Source organism: Impatiens glandulifera, chromosome 1 (assembly GCF_907164915.1).
Source record: "Impatiens glandulifera chromosome 1, dImpGla2.1, whole genome shotgun sequence".
NCBI lineage: Eukaryota > Viridiplantae > Streptophyta > Magnoliopsida > Ericales > Balsaminaceae > Impatiens > Impatiens glandulifera.
The window spans coordinates 142787989-142806378 of record NC_061862.1 but is presented as its reverse complement, the minus strand read 5'-3'; the positions used below and the strand labels follow the sequence as shown (position 1 = coordinate 142806378).

Here is an 18390-nt window from a genome sequence, read left to right as displayed (position 1 = left end):
AAAAGAATTTGTCTCCTCCAAAGATTATTATGATAAAAATGAATTATTTGGTTATGGTAAAGGTCTAAAAATTTTACTATTCTAAAATTTTAATTTTCTTTGAAATCATTCATTTAACTTGAAATTTATGAAGATTAAATTGTTGGAAGTGGATCAAACACTTTGACCTTTAAATCTTTATTATGATAATGTGGAATCAAACATTTGAATTTCAGATTTTCAGTCCAATTATCTCATAATTAGTTATTCAAAGATTAGTCTAAATAAATAACTGTGATCGAAACATAACCTAAAATTTATTTTAAAAGTTAGAAAAGAAAAATGAGTGAGGGAATGTGGATTAAATTCACTTGTTATTTTTTATTATCGAAAAAGATGTGGATTGAATTTCACCTATTATTTGTTATACTACTCTATTTGAGACTTTAACCATTTCAACTATTCAAATAGATTAAAGAGGGACAATAATAATGAGAATAAAGTGAACATCCAAATTTACCACTTTAAAGTAATCAATGAGCTTAAATATACATTTTTCAATATTTTAACAAAATAAATTAGGATTAATTTGAACACAATTTATCTATCATCAATAAACACACTTCTTTTTTACCCAACCAAAAAAACTAACTTTTTCAACTTTTGACCAGTTGATTTTTCACTGAAATCCAAGTATTAACAAAATTTGAAAAAAAAAAAAAACAATTTCAAATAGGCTCACTGTCACCAAATTCGAACAGGTAAACTTTTAAATGGAAAAAATGAAGCCAATGGAATTAAACACATCCTTTTATCTATTCAATGCCACTTAATAAAGAAAATAAATAACAATAAAATACTTCCCGAGACTAACCATATTATAAATTTTATTATGTATCACACTATGATATCAGATTACTGAATAACATTTCTTTGAGAAAATTAAATTACTTTTATGGATATGTTTTTACGAATATTCGTCCAAATAGGTATATAGCATTTCATCGTTCTTGGGCTTACGCTTTCTGAGCAAGGCTCGAAGAAGAAAATTGCTTTTGCTTGGATTTTGCTCCATTCCTTTGAAATTCTCCTTCCCAGTATGAAGATGCACTGAAGCTGATTTCCCAAGCTCTACAGGATTCTGCAGTAATCAAACAACATTACAAGGGTAAACACATTTTTGATATCACTTAATCTGAAAAATTAAGTGCTTATTTAAAATAAACTCATTTGATAAGTGTAATTTAAAACCAATTCTTTAAGCTAGAATAAATATCTTAATTCCGCCAATAATGAATGGCTTGACTCGGTTGTATAATATGAGCATACAAAAGACAACTTAAACCTGGAAAATTAATCAAATTATGTTAACGTGTAAGGGTAAAATAGTCATTAAATACATTCTCAACATTAATTTTACATTTTATCAAATCTAACTTCCATATCAGCCCAGGTACTTAAAATTCATATATTTTCATTTAGATTATTCAACATTTATTTTTCAAACACTAATCTAGTTTGACACTTAAAATGCACTATTCAACACTTAATTTTTAGTTTATCAAACCCAATTAGGGCAGGCTCATTTGGAAACACTTTTGTTTTTGAATTTGAATACATATGAGAAACTGTAATAAATTTTTGAATCGTACATCTGACAAAGTACTATTTCTAAACACGATCTCATATGGATTATGGATTCACGTCTATATGAGAAATCTAACAGAAAAAAGTGTTTCCAAATGAGGCCACTGGGATGCTTGTTAATCGTAATAAGCTATAATAAATACACGAGATTTATGTGCAAAGAAATAGGGATGAATACTGAAACGGAAATCTTTCATGCTTTCCTTGATCTGGCTTATGTTTTTACTAAATATGTTGAGTTTCTTCACTTCTGTTTGCGATACTCCTTTATTTTAATTTCTTTTTATTGTACTTGCCAATGGCTTTTTCATTTATTAAAATAAGGCTACGACCTTTAACACACACAATAGAAATTGTCATAACTCAAACTAAAAACATAGTTTATTACCTTTTGTCTTCCATAAAGGAGGTTTGGGTTGGCCGGTTGACTTGAATGAGGAGTGGTTGACCTTGAATTAGGGGCCCTTGGCCTACTAGACAATGACATTGATCGGGGAAGAGGAAACCGAGAAGGCGAAGTTGTTCGTTTCTCTGATAATCAACACCAATCGTGAACAAGTTACTTTGCAATATTAAGCATACTATTTTGCAAAAAAAGAAAATTCCTTGTATTGACAATGAAAAGATTTACAGATTTTTTGTTTTTTTAATGATACACAGTTCTCATTTTCAAAAGCAAAATATACATCAGTTTGATACAAAAGTATTGAACCTGTTTCTTTATGTGAAACACCTCCCGTGGTCCCAATGGCTAACCCAGCTTGGAGCGATGATGTGGTTGGTCGTTCTCTATATTGTTCAAATATTATAAAGAGGGAAAAAAAGAGAGGCTAAGTTAGATACATATATTGGAAATAAAAAGGTATCAAGTGGGTTATATACAAAGGAGGTTACCCGACTAAAGATGATGACGGCATACTTCTGACAGTGGTTTGGGTAGCTTTTTGAAGAAAGAAAAAAAATCATAAGAATGTTTCCAAGGAAATTCAAATCATGAATACATGTATAACAATTAATATTTACTTACAATTCCTAAAATGAAGCCAACAATCCTCCTCAGCTAGAACAGCCTCCTCTGTTCTTGATTTAGTGCAGTTGACTCCATCTGAATATTCAGATGTAGTTTTAGATCTGTTAAGCAAAAACTAATGAAGTGGAATGAGAGAAAAGACTATTACCAGGTAACAAGTATCTTTTATGATATCTGGGTACATTCATTATTAATGACTGCTGATGAAGGCCTTCATGATCCATATGCATTTGGCATGTTTTCAATCTCTAAGGTATCCACATAAAGCAACAAATAAGAAGTCATAATCTTCCACAATTGGCCAATTTAGATTAAATGGACACTTGAGAACTTTCTTGGAGAGTAACTTGACCCATATACATTCGCCAATCAAAGATTTTCTCATGAATTGTTTCAATAAGGGATCAATTCAGCCAAAGTCGATTAATAACCATTACAAACACTATTCCATAAAACATGTAAAAAGCCTAAAAAAATTTCACCTTCACTTTCCAACTAAGGATGGCAAATTTATGGTCATATAATCATCTACAGATTGAGGGTTTTCAATGTCATCTAGTACTTGATGTAATATTTTGTGGAGACTGGAGAGTGCAACACAGGAAGAGGAAAGTTTGGCAAAAATCTTTTCGGAATTTTGTCAATTTATTTCCCGGTTGTATTTTGTTTTGTTTGCATTTGTAAAAAAGTGTGAGTTGAGTGAATTCATAGTTGTATTTGTCAAATAAAATTGTGGCTGAAATCCCAAATTATTGTAAATATCTAACCACTTATTTCCCTGTCTATTGAAACATTCTAAAAGAATTGACCATTAATAAAGAAGAAGATACCTGCTCAATAGAATTCACTTGAAGCTCTACTCCAGAAGCCTCATCAACCTTTTCATCTATGAAATCATTGACTTTATATGCAACTGAACCCAAATGATCCACTGTATTCAATATAGCTTTAATAGAATAATCCTTCAACGTGTCTATCACTCTGCAAGTACAAGTTTTCAATTTCAAGGAAGAAAAGAATAACAAAAAAGGAATTCATAGAAGATAAGGAGGCCAAAGACTTGCTTTTCTTTAAAAGAAATAAAGATAAAGAAATTGCAACTCACATTTGTTTCTGGTCATCATTCATATATGACAATTCAAAGTATTCTGCTGCTGAGTATAGTTGCATCCTGAGGTTCAGCAAGTCCTGAAGAAACAAATTGAACAATTTCATCCACCATGCGATTTGAGTAATTTCTTGTAGCAAACGTGGTGCAGAAGCCTTTCTTTGGAATTCACAATTCAGCCATTTTTTAAGACTGAAATAAGCAAACAGTTCTTCAAAGACCCACGCCTACAGGAATCTGGATATTGTGAAGTTCAAGAAATTATAGCTATAACCTGAGCATTTATTTTGGATTGTTCACATGGTTATCAATTTTTTTCTTATACACATGGTTATCAGTTTCACCTTTGCAGTGATCACACATGGCACTGACTTCTCCTATTTTAGTGCATAAATTACCTTCAACATGCAATAATCAAGTCAAAATATCATGCAGATGGATATATATACTGCATGGTACATGGGTAGTCCATATCAAGAGAAAAGAAAAAGTTAACAGCCTTGTTTGGAAGCATATAAATTTAAATGTTGGTTGTTACTGTTGATTTGTATACAGGCCATATACTCTGACTTTGGATTGTTTTGATTTTACTGTCAGGGGTTTAAGTTTAGATGAAGCCACAATTGTGTTGCTTCATTTTATCTTCTTGAATTCACGACTACATATGACTAGCACTAAAATTTTCTGAAATGTAACTATCTCGGTTTCATATAAAAATTTATATACGACGTGACTTGATTTTGCGACCAGGGTTTATTCCCTTAACGAGGCTAGCACGACAACCTACAACTTAACCCCCAACTTAAATCATGGCATTCTTAATGGGAATCGTGTTTGAAACCTTAGCCTCTTAGCCCCTAGGGAATTTTTAATGACGTGTACTTATTTGATCCAATTTACCATAGTGTGAATTTTGTGTTTACTATGGTTCTAGTGAAATGGTCATTTTAAAAAAATAATAATAATATAACTTTTTTTGGCATTCATAGAGCAACACAATCTTTATTTTATTTAAGCCATTTTGCCCCTTTTCATTCTAGAAACTTATAATATAGTTGAAAGGGTAATTGGATTATCCAATGAAAGTTTCTATTTTGTTTTTAAACTCGAGAGACATTTATTTGAGAAGCAGCTTCTCTTGACAAATAATTTTTACTTTGTAAGTTGATTTTGAAAGAAAATTTGATTTTGAATCAGGTTCCAAAATTAGCAAATCAGCTATGTGACAGATGTTCATCAACAAATGAATGTAGTAGTTAGTTTCAATGTTTGAGGTCAAGGAATAAGGCCTATGTCTATTATATCAGCAGCCCAACACCTCATATTTTTCTTGCATGATCATAGGCGAGAGTGATCATATATTTAGATTTGGACATATTTTACATAAAACTTTCATATATAAACCTGGAAAACTCAAGTAAATAATTTGCAAAACAGATGACGTTCAAGACCAAACAAAACTTTGGTTGATAATCCCAAGAAAATATGACCCTCCCAACAACAACAAAAAGAATGCTTCCATAGACTAACTTGATCTAAAGCACAATTCAAAATTTATTTGGTCCCATTTAGAAGTGAAGTAGATGATGTTAACATTTGTGAGAGTTGTAATTTGGATTTGAAAAACAGACCAGAACACATCACTTTAAAGTATTTCCTAACATGGTCAATGACATACAAAGATAATGAATTGAGAACAAGATAGGTGCTACCTTAAGGTTATCTGAAAAAGGGAAGTCTTCCTCTGTCCATATCTCATCCAACTTTTCTTCTTCTTCTTCTTCTTCTTCTTCTTCAGGAAGAGGCTCGGAATCAGATGAAATTGACTTCATCAAGTGAAAATTCAAAATGTAGGGCTCACTGTTATCCAATAACAACATGCAATAAACAAAAGAACATAAATAGTGAGGATTCCACTTCATCCTAAAGAAGAATACACAACCTTGCATCTAGATTTCCCTTCAAAGAGGAATTAAACAGCAATTCCAAAAGTTCTAATTGACCTCATTTGTCAAAATTCCATCAGTGCCAATGTTGAAACATTCGATCGAACAGTACTCATCAATCATCAATTGCATAAAAAACATGAATTCCTCAAAAATCCATTAATTTACTCATATTAGCACATAAGACAAATGCTAAATGCCAAACTTAACCCACAAATTGTCATCCCGGACTGTCTACTCAAAGCCAAAAGTATCAAATTGCAACCAGCTATACTAAAAGTAGTTTAACTCAATACTGGAAGAAACAAAAGAATAAACTAACCTGATCTTATTTTCCAGCTAAAACAGGTTGCCAAGGATCCTATAGAACTAAAAAGACACAGAATTTACAATACCCATTTAGTAAAAAGAACAAAATATGGCGTTGGCTTGCATTTCCATATGTGATAAGACAAAGGAAGACAAGTAGAGCTGCAAGGGCACATAAGAGGACAAAAGGGAGCAAGAAACGGCGAAACGGTTCCGGAGGTGGGCGACGGAGAAACTGATGTACGCCGGTAAGGAAAGGAAAGGGAAGGAAAGCGGTGTGCGTATTATCAACTACACGAAAGAGGAAAGCGAAACGCGTCGGCTCAAATCTGAACGGAGGACTGGCCGGACTGAGAGAGGAGACCTATTTTGGTCGTATTTTGTTATTCAAATTATAACGTATAATACAACTTTAATATGTGAAGAAATCAAATCTAAAGACAATTTAAAAAAAATAAATTATGTTTTTGTTTAAACTTAAATTTAGTTCTAACTTCACCTTTTATATTTTCAAATAAACTAATAACAACATATCAACGTTAATTCATGTTCATAAAACACAACATTGGAATGAACTAGGAACACAAAATACAAGAATAGTCCAATTGATAGTTGGACTATATGTGTTTTATCTTCATTTGATACTTAAACAACATTTATAATATCTTTTATTTAAACGGTCTCGCTTAGGATGAGTTTTCTTTAGAGGACATATCTAAAAAATAGAGTTAGGCCTTGTTCGGTTATGGGTTATTTTAAAAACTCAGAGAGAGAAAAATTGATTGATGGTGATGATTTTGAGGAAATAATGATTATTTTTGGTAAAATGATTTAAAGGGTATTGATATATATAAATAAAATATAAAATAATAATTTAAATTAGAGACTATTTTAGTATTTTGGTTAATGAAATGAGTGATGTGATTGTTGAGAAGTGATTGATTGTAAAATTGATTTGGTTTGGGTTTTTTAAATAACCCAAGGAGAACAAGGCCTAAGTGTAAGATTGAAAAACTTTGAGAGTGAACTTAAAAAATAAAAGAGAAAAATTAAGTAAATATTTCGTTACAATAAATTAAATTGAAAATTTAAGTAATTAAAGAGTAATTTCACCTTATTTTATTTAAAAAAATAAAATTGAGCCTAACGTAGATAAACCATATTTTCTCTTGACACATTCGTATATTTGTGTTACTCGCTCACTACGCCTTAAACACTAATAAACACATTTAAATATATAATATTATTAATATATTTATATATTTTTATATTTTATAAAAGAAAATAATTAATTTTTTATAATAATATGAATTTTTAATATATTATCTTATTTGTTATATAAAAATATCATATTAAAAAACTTTAATTTCAAGATAATAAAAAGTAATTTGAAACAGCACAAATAATAAGTTATATTCCATAATTTTCATTATATTTGTTACTCAAAATCTACAAGTTAAATAGTAAGTGTTTCATTAATACATTACCAGTTCAATATAATCATCTATATTAAATTTATGCCCAATATTCAATATTTATGCTCAATATTTATGTAACTAGAACCCAATGTATAAGGAAAAAAGAATACATGTGATGGTTTAAGAGACTAAATGAGATTGATAATGTTATTTCATTGGATAGATATTTTATTTTATTGTCATGATAACTGTGTTTTTCTTTTTTGGAAACAAAATTATATATATAAAAATAAATAAAAGATTAACTAGAAAAATGTTATAAGAAAGTAATAGACTAATAAGTTAAGTATAACTTAGTTATAATTAAAAATGAGAAGGAATAGATTATTTTTGCTTCTCAATTTTATAATAAAATTTAAATTATTAATATACGAGATTCATTACACGGATTTATAATAAATAATTATTTTGAGAGATGATGTAGTTTTGATGGATCTCAAAAATAAATTAATTTTTGAATATATTTTAAAATAAAACTCATAATATAAAAAAGAAAAAATCATAGTGAATATGTTAAATTGTAATAAATTTATCTATTATTAATATTATATTATTTGTTTTTTTGGCATTTGAGGGGAAAATGAATATATAAATAAATAAATAAATAAAAGGTGGAAAATAAATAAATAAACAAATACAAGGAAGAACAAGTCAATGTGAGGTCAGAAATGTGAGGTCAGAAGTTCAAAACTTTTTATTGGGACTCCAAATTGAACAAAAAAAAAGTCAATGACTAAAAACAGGAATTCAAATATATTAACAAATTTAAAAAATGAGAGTTGAAATAGAGATAATAATAAGGATTCATATACTGTGTACCCAATAATCGGATTCAATCGGATTCAAGTATTTTAAATTAGGTTCGGAGATATGAAGTGTGCGAAATCAAAACCTGATATACGTTACCCTAAATATTATATATATATATATATATATATATATATATATATATATTTGTTAGGTTTAAAATGAATTTTGAAATTTTACATTATTACAATCAATAAAAATTTATAATAAATAAATTATTTATGTTACATATTCACACTCCACTTTAACATCATTTTAATTTTTCTTTCCCATAACTTTTAATTTTCACTCTGTTTAATAACAAAATATTTTTTCTTTCTACTTACTCTAAACTTTTATTTACAAGTTCAACTTTCTTTATTTATAGTTTAGTTTAATTACAAATATGTAATAACAACTTTATGTTGTTATATTTTCTAACTTTTACAATAAAATTGTATAAGTAAGTAATATTTTTATTTGTGTTTTTAATATTTAGTATATTTAGAAAATAATAAATATAAATTCATATTTTAATCGGATAATGGGGTATCCAACGAGAATTGGGTACCTGGCGAATCGGAGATGAGGATACAAATAGAGATACCCGTCAGGGTCAGAGTCAGGGTCGGATAGTAAATTAAAAATCGAGTTCGGAGATGAGTCTTCACTACCCGACGGGTATGGTACTCGTTGTCATTCTAAGCTGAACATTTCAAATTTAACTCCTAGTTACCTAAATAAATTTCTAAAATTATCTAGGTTAAACCTATAATTGTCTCAAGCCTCTTATTTAGTTTATTTTATTCACTTTAGAGCAGTTTAGAAAAATAAATAATAAAAAGATATTAGCCAAGAACTTCTATTTCCCAATTTACCATTATTATTATTAATAAAAAAAACAAAAAAAACTTCAAGTTGATCTTCTTGAAATCTAAACTTTCCATTGGCATTATAATTGATAGGAGTTGTTCTCCGGGTCATCCATAACTATAGGTAATGCAAGGACATTTGTACCAGCTTCTTATTTTATATTCCTATAAAATAATAATATCTCTATTTTAGAAAATTAAAATATAAATTATTTTATATCAGTTTCCTTATATTTATCCATATATAATTTAAATATTCATTAAAATAATTAACTTTTCAACCACCTCAACCACTTAATTACTTATTCATATATATTTAAATATTCATTAAAACAAACAACTTCTCAACCACCTCAACCACTTAATTTATTTATAACCCTTAAATATTTATTCATAATTTCTCAACCACCTTAAGAACCTAAAATATATATAAGAACACATTCCCACAAGGAAATGACTACTTTCACTTTAAAAGAAAATTCTGATTTGTACCAAAAGTTTTCAAGGTGCGTGTTTGATTGATTTTTGTATTTATTTTAATAGTTCAAATTTTATTTTTTTTACATGATTTGGTGGTAAAAATTAAAGCAATTGTAAAACACAAATTATATGCCTTCGTAGCAATTGTAGAAACATTTGATTTTTAATGTCACTAATATACATTTTTTTATACTTTACAGGTAAATTCACACATAAAGACTACTCATATACTTTACAGAAACCAATAGAAGGTCCTCTTCTGGAGAGAAGTTCTTACTTCGAGCATTTTTGTATTGATCTTGAGTCTGCAGCTCATTGAACTCATAAGTTACATAAACTGTGCAAAAGGAAAAAAAAAATGGCAGAGAAAAACAATGACGGAATTGTTAGAAATGAAAAGAGAAATGGCGGGATGATTAACCATGAAAGAAAAAATATATTATTTTATTGTTTAGGGATGCTAAAGTAATACCTAAATATAAAGATTCACTGTTCATCATCCCTAAAAAATTATAAGGATAGAGAATTCGATAAAGCATTTTTTTTACAACTTTTATATTATTTATCTTCATAATAGAGATATAACACATTTTAAGGATTCTGTTACAAATGCCCTAAAGGATCCATAACTCCATCATTCATCTTGTATATTTATAACTCTAATGATTGATTTTAGAGTTAATTATTGTGATAATTAAACTTTAACTAAGAAAATTATTCAAAATTTTAAAAATAATTTGAAAATAAAATATTGTATTTATTTTACCCAAATTAGAAAAAAATGGTGAAAATATTTAATTGTGATTTAATCATAACTTAAACCAATTAAATAAAATACCCTAAAATTCAAAAAATATATATAATCATACTTTTTTTTGAAATTTTTGGTGAAGAAATGAATTTAAAACAGATTAAAAATCGATTTTTAATAACATTTTAAATAAAAATAAAATTGGATAATCTTGTGCAAAAGAAATTTTGTTAAATCTTTGCAGCAGGATTCTATACTATCAGATGAGCGCTAAGACCTCATCCAACAGCTCAGAACGTGCCAAACCTCCGCTACAATGGATCCATCTCGCAACTGCCCACACCGGATCAACTAACGGGACAAACCCGTTAGTCAACTAGGCTGACGGTAGATGAAACCAAACGGAACTCGGCGTTTTGTCACTCGAAACGGCATCGTTGCCTTCGTCTTCTTCACTGGGACGCAGGGCTCGCCGGAATCGCGACCTCGTCGGCGCGATTCTTCCAGAAGGGACAGCGCACACTAAGAAAATTCATTGATTATTATCAGAATTATGCCCATAGTTCACACAAAATAACAACAATAAAAAAACATTAAAAAAATAGTGTAGATAATAAAATATAAATATTTTCTACAAACCTCAAGGATTGCTCCATTGTCTCTTTAACGGACTCAAAAGTAACAAAACTAGACAAATGATTCTTGTCATTCTTGAGTCCATCATCATAGCCAATTTTTATTCCATGACTAACATCAAAACACCTAAACACAAAATCAAGTGAATATGTAGATGATTGGGGATGATAACATGCGAACCCTGGAAGTTCAAATCGAAAAGCTTCCTCTGTCTGAAGTTGCTTCCTTTGAATCAAGAATGTGACACGCAACATTAGTTTGAGCGTCATGCTCTACAATAGAATGAACCTCTGGATTAGCAGTTGCTCGGGTTAGGATTTGTAGTCTTATGCTTTCACTTTGAGTAGGTTAAAGACCAGAATCAGATGAGATATACAATACGGGCATAAAATATTGAAGTTTCATTTGTTTCTCCTTGAGTTAATTAAATTTAAGATAGTTTCATTTCATTGTCTATAGTAAATTAACAACCTATGTCACATAAATAGATGTTTCTAATCAAAGACCCAAATAATGGTGGCCAAACATTTTGCAAAAATTGCTTAGAAGAAAACAATAGCAACATTTATTTCTTAATAAGAAATAACTAATTGTATATTGAATGTTTGCAACACTATATAGATTGAATCTACATATGGTTCTTACTTCCATATCCTAAAAAATTAATTATGGGTATATTATCTACATAAAATATTTAATTCATGAAAATCAGTTTCATTGTGAATTTAATTCATGAAAATCAGTTTCATTGTGAATTTAATTCATGAAAATCAGTTTCATTGTGAAATGGTAACATCGCCCAGAAATAAAGATAAATTGGAATCAATATTTTGCTAAATACATATTTAGTATTGTCAAGATGCAAAATAATACCATGAGCTATGAGAAAATAGTTTCCCCTCCCACCCCTACTGCCCCATCCTTGTATGGCAGGTGGTCTCCACCTCGATTCTTCAAATTCTTTGTTGTTCACATTCTACCGAGTAAAGTTTGCTTCATTTCTATCAACAACGTTAATAAAAGTGTAACAAGTTTCACTTGATAGAATTGAAGAAATAGTAAAATTTGCTTCACTTCTATTTGCAATGTACATAAAAGTTAAGCAAATGCATTCGAATAAAACTTGTTCACATCTATTAACAATGTTGTAAATGGAAGTGAAACAATCTTCACTCAAGTGCGTTTCCTCAGGTTTAACCTGGAAAGAAGTAGTGATATTTCCGAATTTAGGATTTTTTTAACTCAAAAGAGATTTAATAATATAATATTAATGTTGCATTATGATTGGTCCGAAACAGAGAAATCGGTAATAAAGGAACCATACTGAAAATGATCTACTATACAACGATATGAACGACCTTGTCTGATTACTCATAAATGGTGTGTATTATTAGACTTGGGTGTAAATATGATCATGGATCATTGGATGATGAATGAGGAACTGTCATTGATTCTCTATTCATTTTCTTTGGACAATTTATCTTCAAATGATCATTTTCTTTGTATAGGGACTAATTCTTGAGTGGCATTCAACATAATAGGAAATTGTTAGAGCAAATTAAGGTTTGTGTTTAACAACAAAATGAAAAAAATAAATGCATGAAATAAATCTCCGCTTAACAACCATGTTGTTCCCACTACCACAAGTTGTATGGACAAATTGTGACCATTTTATAAGTGTTGGACTTCAATTTTACAAAAGAGTTTATATTTTTAATAACTGAAAAATCTAGTGTTTTCTCGAGTTATGGTCTAATCTCAATTTGAGGTGAAAAAATAGGTGTTTACTTACCATTGAATTTGAGAGGCAAGGTAAACCAAGTAAGCAAGAATTCACTTCTTTCATTCAAAGAAAAGGAAACAGAAAAAAGACTTCAACCCACCAACAAGGCAACACTTATCTAAACAAAAGAGTCCAAATAATTACTAAACTATTTAATTCATTAAATTTCTCAAGCATTAGCTTCAAACAAACTATGAGCTACATAGAGTTGGGAATCATAAGACACATTTTACGACATTGTCAATCCAACCTACAAGAGGACTCACCCGAATTTGGCATATAGTACGGAGTGAGGAAAGGTTGAGGAGGCATTTGCAATAGGTCAAGGTCTCCTTCGAGCATCTCAAGTGCCTTGTTCATTGGTGGCCGGTCACTTGGCTTCAATTGTATGCACCACATTGCCACAATCACCATCTTCTTCACCATCTCCACTTCCACTTCCTCAACTCTACTCTCCCCAATATCCAGCTCATTTCCTTCATTGAATTGATCATATATCCATGACGGAAAGTAAATTTGGCTCAATGTTTCCATGTTTACGTTTAAATTTCTCCTCCTTCCAGCCATTTCGATCAAGAGCATTCCAAAGCTGTAAACATCCGCTTTATATGAAATCCCTCCAATGTTTTTGTAGAACAACTCCGGAGCCATGTAACCCATGGTTCCTCTTGCAGCAGTTAGGGATACGATACTGTTTTGAATTGGGTACAGCTTTGCAAGCCCAAAGTCTGAAACTTTAGGCGTAAAGTTTTCATCTAGAAGAATGTTGTGAGGTTTGATATCGAAATGAAGGATTTGCATGTCACAACCTCGGTGCAAATACTCAATCCCTCTTGCGATTCCGAGTGAGATATTGTACATTTGTTCGCAACTCAAAGACGATTGACCCTCTTGAGAAGAGGAAATGTACTTCTCCAAGGAGCCATTGGGCATGAAGTCATAGACAAGGGCACGTTTGGAGCCTTGAGCACAAAACCCAATAAGTTGAACCACATTAACATGGTGAATTCTTCCTATTGTGGCTACTTCGTTGATGAAATCCTGCCCATTAGCATTGCTCTTTTCTAACATTTTTATTGCAACATTGCTACCGCTTCGAAGCTTTCCTTTGTACACACAACCAAATCCTCCTTCCCCTAGTTTAATCTTGAACCTTTTTGTCATTGTACGAATTTCCCGATAAGAGTAGCTAATGGGCACAAGGTTATTTTGAGTTTGGAGGAAGCTTTCGATAGCATCAAACATAGACAAATGCCTTCTTCTACATTTGTATATCAAGTAGATATAAAGCAACAACCATCCACATAATGTTCTTGCTCCAAGAATCATTGCTGGATGAAGACAAACATATAAAATAAATAAAAGTCAGCATTTGAAAACTCTATATCTAATTAAGTGATTAAATAACTTATAAGGAAAGTTTTAATACCAAGAATTATCAATGTCCGACTAATATAATAATCTGCAAAAAAATAGAAGTGAAGATGGTCTCTAGTATATATATATATTATAAAGGAACATCTGCAATGCATATATAATAGATAGAGGAGTGAAATTAATACATAGTACCAGCCAAATCAGCTGCAGTCCTGCATAATTACAGCCAAGAATGGTTCATTAGCACAAGATGAATTAAATTAAGTGCCCCCAAAAGATGGAAATTAGATTGTTTAATACTCACTTTCAGAAAAAGAGATACGATAATTAGCCTTGCAATAGGCAGCATAAAGGTTATCAACATTGTTGTCAATTGTGTATGAACCAGGTAATCTTCCATCAAAGTAATAATGACAATAAACTCTAATCCAGCGTAGCTCAAATCCACTAGCCAAATGGGTATGGAATTGGTAGAATAATATGGAAGAGTTGACGTTACTACTACTACTACTATTCCTCCATTTCATTGAGCTAGCGAGTGTTATGTGGATGCTATCTGACCCGCACCCTTCCGGTATCTTAACAGGGTTCCCATTCAATGAAACAGTACCGAACAAAATATAGTTGGAAGAAGCATTAGTAAGAAGATTTGTAATAGCCAAATTCACATATTCCCCTTCTTCAAACTCCACCACTGGCAGCCTATCACACTTAATAGTTGCAATAAACTGTGTTTCCCAATATATATAATAATAATCATAATAATCATAATAATAATAATAATGATGATGATGAAGATGTGACAAGCTTTGTGCATGGCGAAGGATTGAAGGCGTTAGGAGATGAAGAGGGAGAGATGAGTAGTTTCCCTCTTGGATGCCCTCATCGACTAGTCGGATTGTATACTTTTTGTCATAGTCTATTCCCAATACATAGTACCTTCCAGAGTCTATATAGTAGACAGGCCGACCATTCTCGCATCTTAGCTCAAAACTAACGGCTTTAAGTCCACACCCTTCTGGATCGTCATTGAACTGAAACGGATATTTGACAATCACCTCCTTGTAATTGCCACAGGAAGAAGAACAATTTAGAACATCTTTGGACTCTGTTAGGAACATAAGAGAAACAATAAGACCTGCGTACCAAAATGAAACAATACTACTTCCACTCATCTTTATGGGTTATGAATGGTGTTGAATAGGAACATTGAGGGGGTGGATGGATGGGTCTTCCTCTTCACATCTTTATTTATTTAAGATGAAATTAGTGTACCAAAAACAAGTCAAAGGTCAACTTGATAGACAAAAATAAGACCAAAATGCTGCTAGGCATGAAAGCCTACTACTTCCACACATCTTTATGGAATAATAATGGATGAATCTTCCTTCACATCTTTATTCAATGAAGTAAGGTCAACATGATAGACAAAAATGTCACTGTCAACTTGCCAAGACATCTTTATTTTAAGTCCACAATATTGAAGCATTTGTAATTTCATTTCATTTGTAATCAAAGAAATGGCAAGACTATTCTATCTCTTCTTCTTCCTCTCAATCCTTTTGCTGATCCAGCCTGGAGTTGAAGCTGATGATGATGATGATGAGTGCAAACCAGAAAAATGTGGACATATTGTTATCCGCTTTCCTTTCAGACTTATTGAAAGACATCCGGATCATTGTGGTTATCCCGGATTTGATCTCTCTTGCTCTCCCAACAAACAAATCATCCTCAATCTTCCCCTTACTACTTCTTCTTCTTCAAATGAGGTGGTCATTACCAACATAGACTATGGATCTCAATCGTTTTCTGTATCTGATCCAGACAGTTGCCTTGTGAAGAAATTTCTAAACATAAACTTCTCTGCCTCTTCCTTCAAACCACTTGTCACATACTACAATAATATTTACTACTTCATCTGTCCTAATGATTCTTCTTACAAGGGAATAAACTCATCAGAACTATGCCCATCTTATGAATTACCTTGCCCCGTGTATTGCGCTAGTGATAGTGATTCAACTCAGCAAGTGTATGCTGTTTCCATTTACACCGAATTGTACAACCTGCCACCGTGGCCATGCAAATCCATCACAAAAATCTCTGACTTAAAAGATTTTTCATTGAATTGGTCGGAGCCCATGTGTGGCCATTGCGAATCACTTCACAAACTCTGCAGATTAAGGAATATCAACAATACTCAACACAACGTCAATGAAACAGAGTGTTATGGAGAGCTGAAGCAACCAAGAGGTGATCTATACTTTCATTCTCTTATATATATATATAATGCATTATGTTCACCACAAATCATAATGTTATTGCAGATGTTACCAAGAAACTTATAATTATAGGTAACCTTCTCCTGACCCTCTCACTTTCATCAATCATATTATTATTTCTCTTAATGTTCTCTCAACCCTTGGCACAATATTTTGAGTGTAGGTTGTAGTTTAACTAGTCTTGTACTTCTCGTTGGAGTAACTTTTACATACTCCATCCTAACTTCGGATGATAACAAGAAGCAAGCTCAACTAAGGATTGACACATTCTTGAAAGATTATAAAGCTCTTAAACCCTCGAGATATTCTTACTCAGATATTAAGAAGATAACCAACAATTTTACTACCATGATCGGCAAGGGTGGCTATGGCATAGTTTACAAGGGAAAGCTCTCAAATGAAGTTCATGTAGCTGTTAAAGTTCTCAATGATGTCAAGGGAAATGGGGAGGAGTTCATCAATGAGGTGGGAACCATGGGAAAAATCCACCACGTCAACGTAGTACGATTGGCTGGCTATTGTGCCGATGGATCCAACAGGGCCCTAATCACCGAGTTCATGATGAATTATTCACTGGAGAAGTTTATATCTTCGGAGGGGAAGAAGAAATCTCTTGGGTGGAAGAAGCTAGAAGAAATTGCTTTGGGAATAGCCAAAGGAATCGAGTATCTTCACCAAGGGTGTGATCACCGAATCCTACACTTTGATATTAAGCCACACAATGTTTTGTTGGACAGTAACTTTGTCCCAAAAATCTCTGATTTTGGTTTGGCCAAGCTTTGCTCCAAGGAACAGAGTGCTATTTCCATGACTATTGCCAGGGGTACCGTCGGCTACATTGCACCCGAAGTTTTCTCCAGGAATTTTGGAAATGTGTCGTATAAATCTGATATCTACAGTTTTGGAATGCTCTTACTGGAGATAGTAGGAGGAAGGACAAAACCTACCGATGAAGATACGAGTGATGTTTACTTTCCCGAGTGGATATACAACCGATTGAATCGAGGAAAAGAGTTAGCCATTGAGATTGAACATGAAGCAGATGAAAACTCCAAATGGATCATAAACAAACTGACTATTGTGGGACTTTGGTGTATTCAGTGGTTCCCAAGCAATCGACCTTCCATGAAAGCAGTTGTTCAAATGCTAGAAGGCGATGGAAATGCTTTAACACTCCCTCCAAATCCATTTGTCTCTACCGATTCAACCCCTAATAAGGGAATCATTCGCAGGGAAACTTTTACTAGCAGTTTAGAAGTTATATCTGAATCTGAATCTGAATGAACTATTCTAGCTTCAAATTATTGCTTGCTGCAATTTGTTGAACTTGTATTGAAGATCGATTCAATTTCAACTTACCCATCTCATAATTAACAGCTTAATATCTTGTGAAGTAATTCATTCATACAATCTTGACATTTAGGGTTGATTATATTTCCTTTTCAATTTGATGTTATTTGCAAACCACATTTTTTAAAATTAATTTTCTCTCTTTGAGCAATTGTATCTGAATACTTTTGTGAGTTAAGCTGAACTCATCTTCAATTACGAGAATGAATAAATTTGTGAAAAGTTTAACTGATTGAATTTTGATTTTTCTTTGTCATCTTCAATTATCGGAATGTTAAGTGTATTAACAGTATTCTCTTCTCATTTCTGTTTCATCTTCTTTTCTAGAACCCTTATTTATTGTTCTCCTAGCTCTTTCGATGTCCTTTGAATAATAGACTTAATCTTGGTTCTTGAGATCAAAACTCTCAACCCAGTTACAAATTTAAGTCGTAAAATTCTGGTATTAGAGCCAAGCGGTTCTGCGATGATAGAAACCCGACAGCAAACTGAGACGGATGCTCTCAAAGTCCTAATCGAAAGCCCAACCCAATAATAAGCTTTTATGCAATCTTCCCTACAACAGAATATGGATGAATT

The 18390-nt window shown here is 31.7% G+C and overlaps 3 protein-coding genes across 3 annotated transcripts; 1 reads left to right on the top strand and 2 right to left on the bottom strand.

Moving 5' to 3' along the window:
* Positions 1-773: 773 nt before the first annotated feature.
* LOC124946047 (protein ABIL2-like) lies at positions 774-6419 on the bottom strand. The gene is made up of 10 exons (XM_047486606.1): positions 6033-6419; positions 5477-5624; positions 3762-3844; positions 3487-3637; positions 2805-2904; positions 2654-2731; positions 2521-2566; positions 2339-2415; positions 2015-2157; positions 774-1120 (listed from the first exon to the last, which is right to left on the bottom strand). The coding sequence occupies exons 2-10, from the start codon at positions 5594-5596 to the stop codon at positions 947-949; spliced, it is 972 nt and encodes a 323-aa protein (XP_047342562.1). The 5' UTR covers positions 5597-5624; positions 6033-6419; the 3' UTR covers positions 774-946.
* A 6487-nt stretch (positions 6420-12906) lies between these two features.
* Positions 12907-15445, bottom strand: LOC124919972 (LEAF RUST 10 DISEASE-RESISTANCE LOCUS RECEPTOR-LIKE PROTEIN KINASE-like 2.5). Its single transcript, XM_047460346.1, has 4 exons — positions 14487-15445; positions 14368-14394; positions 14235-14267; positions 12907-14136 (listed from the first exon to the last, which is right to left on the bottom strand). The coding sequence occupies exons 1-4, from the start codon at positions 15355-15357 to the stop codon at positions 13046-13048; spliced, it is 2022 nt and encodes a 673-aa protein (XP_047316302.1). The 5' UTR covers positions 15358-15445; the 3' UTR covers positions 12907-13045.
* Positions 15446-15705: 260 nt separating this feature from the next.
* Positions 15706-17921, top strand: LOC124919975 (rust resistance kinase Lr10-like). Its single transcript, XM_047460350.1, has 3 exons — positions 15706-16432; positions 16507-16533; positions 16625-17921. The coding sequence occupies exons 1-3, from the start codon at positions 16321-16323 to the stop codon at positions 17743-17745; spliced, it is 1260 nt and encodes a 419-aa protein (XP_047316306.1). The 5' UTR covers positions 15706-16320; the 3' UTR covers positions 17746-17921.
* Positions 17922-18390: the final 469 nt, after the last annotated feature.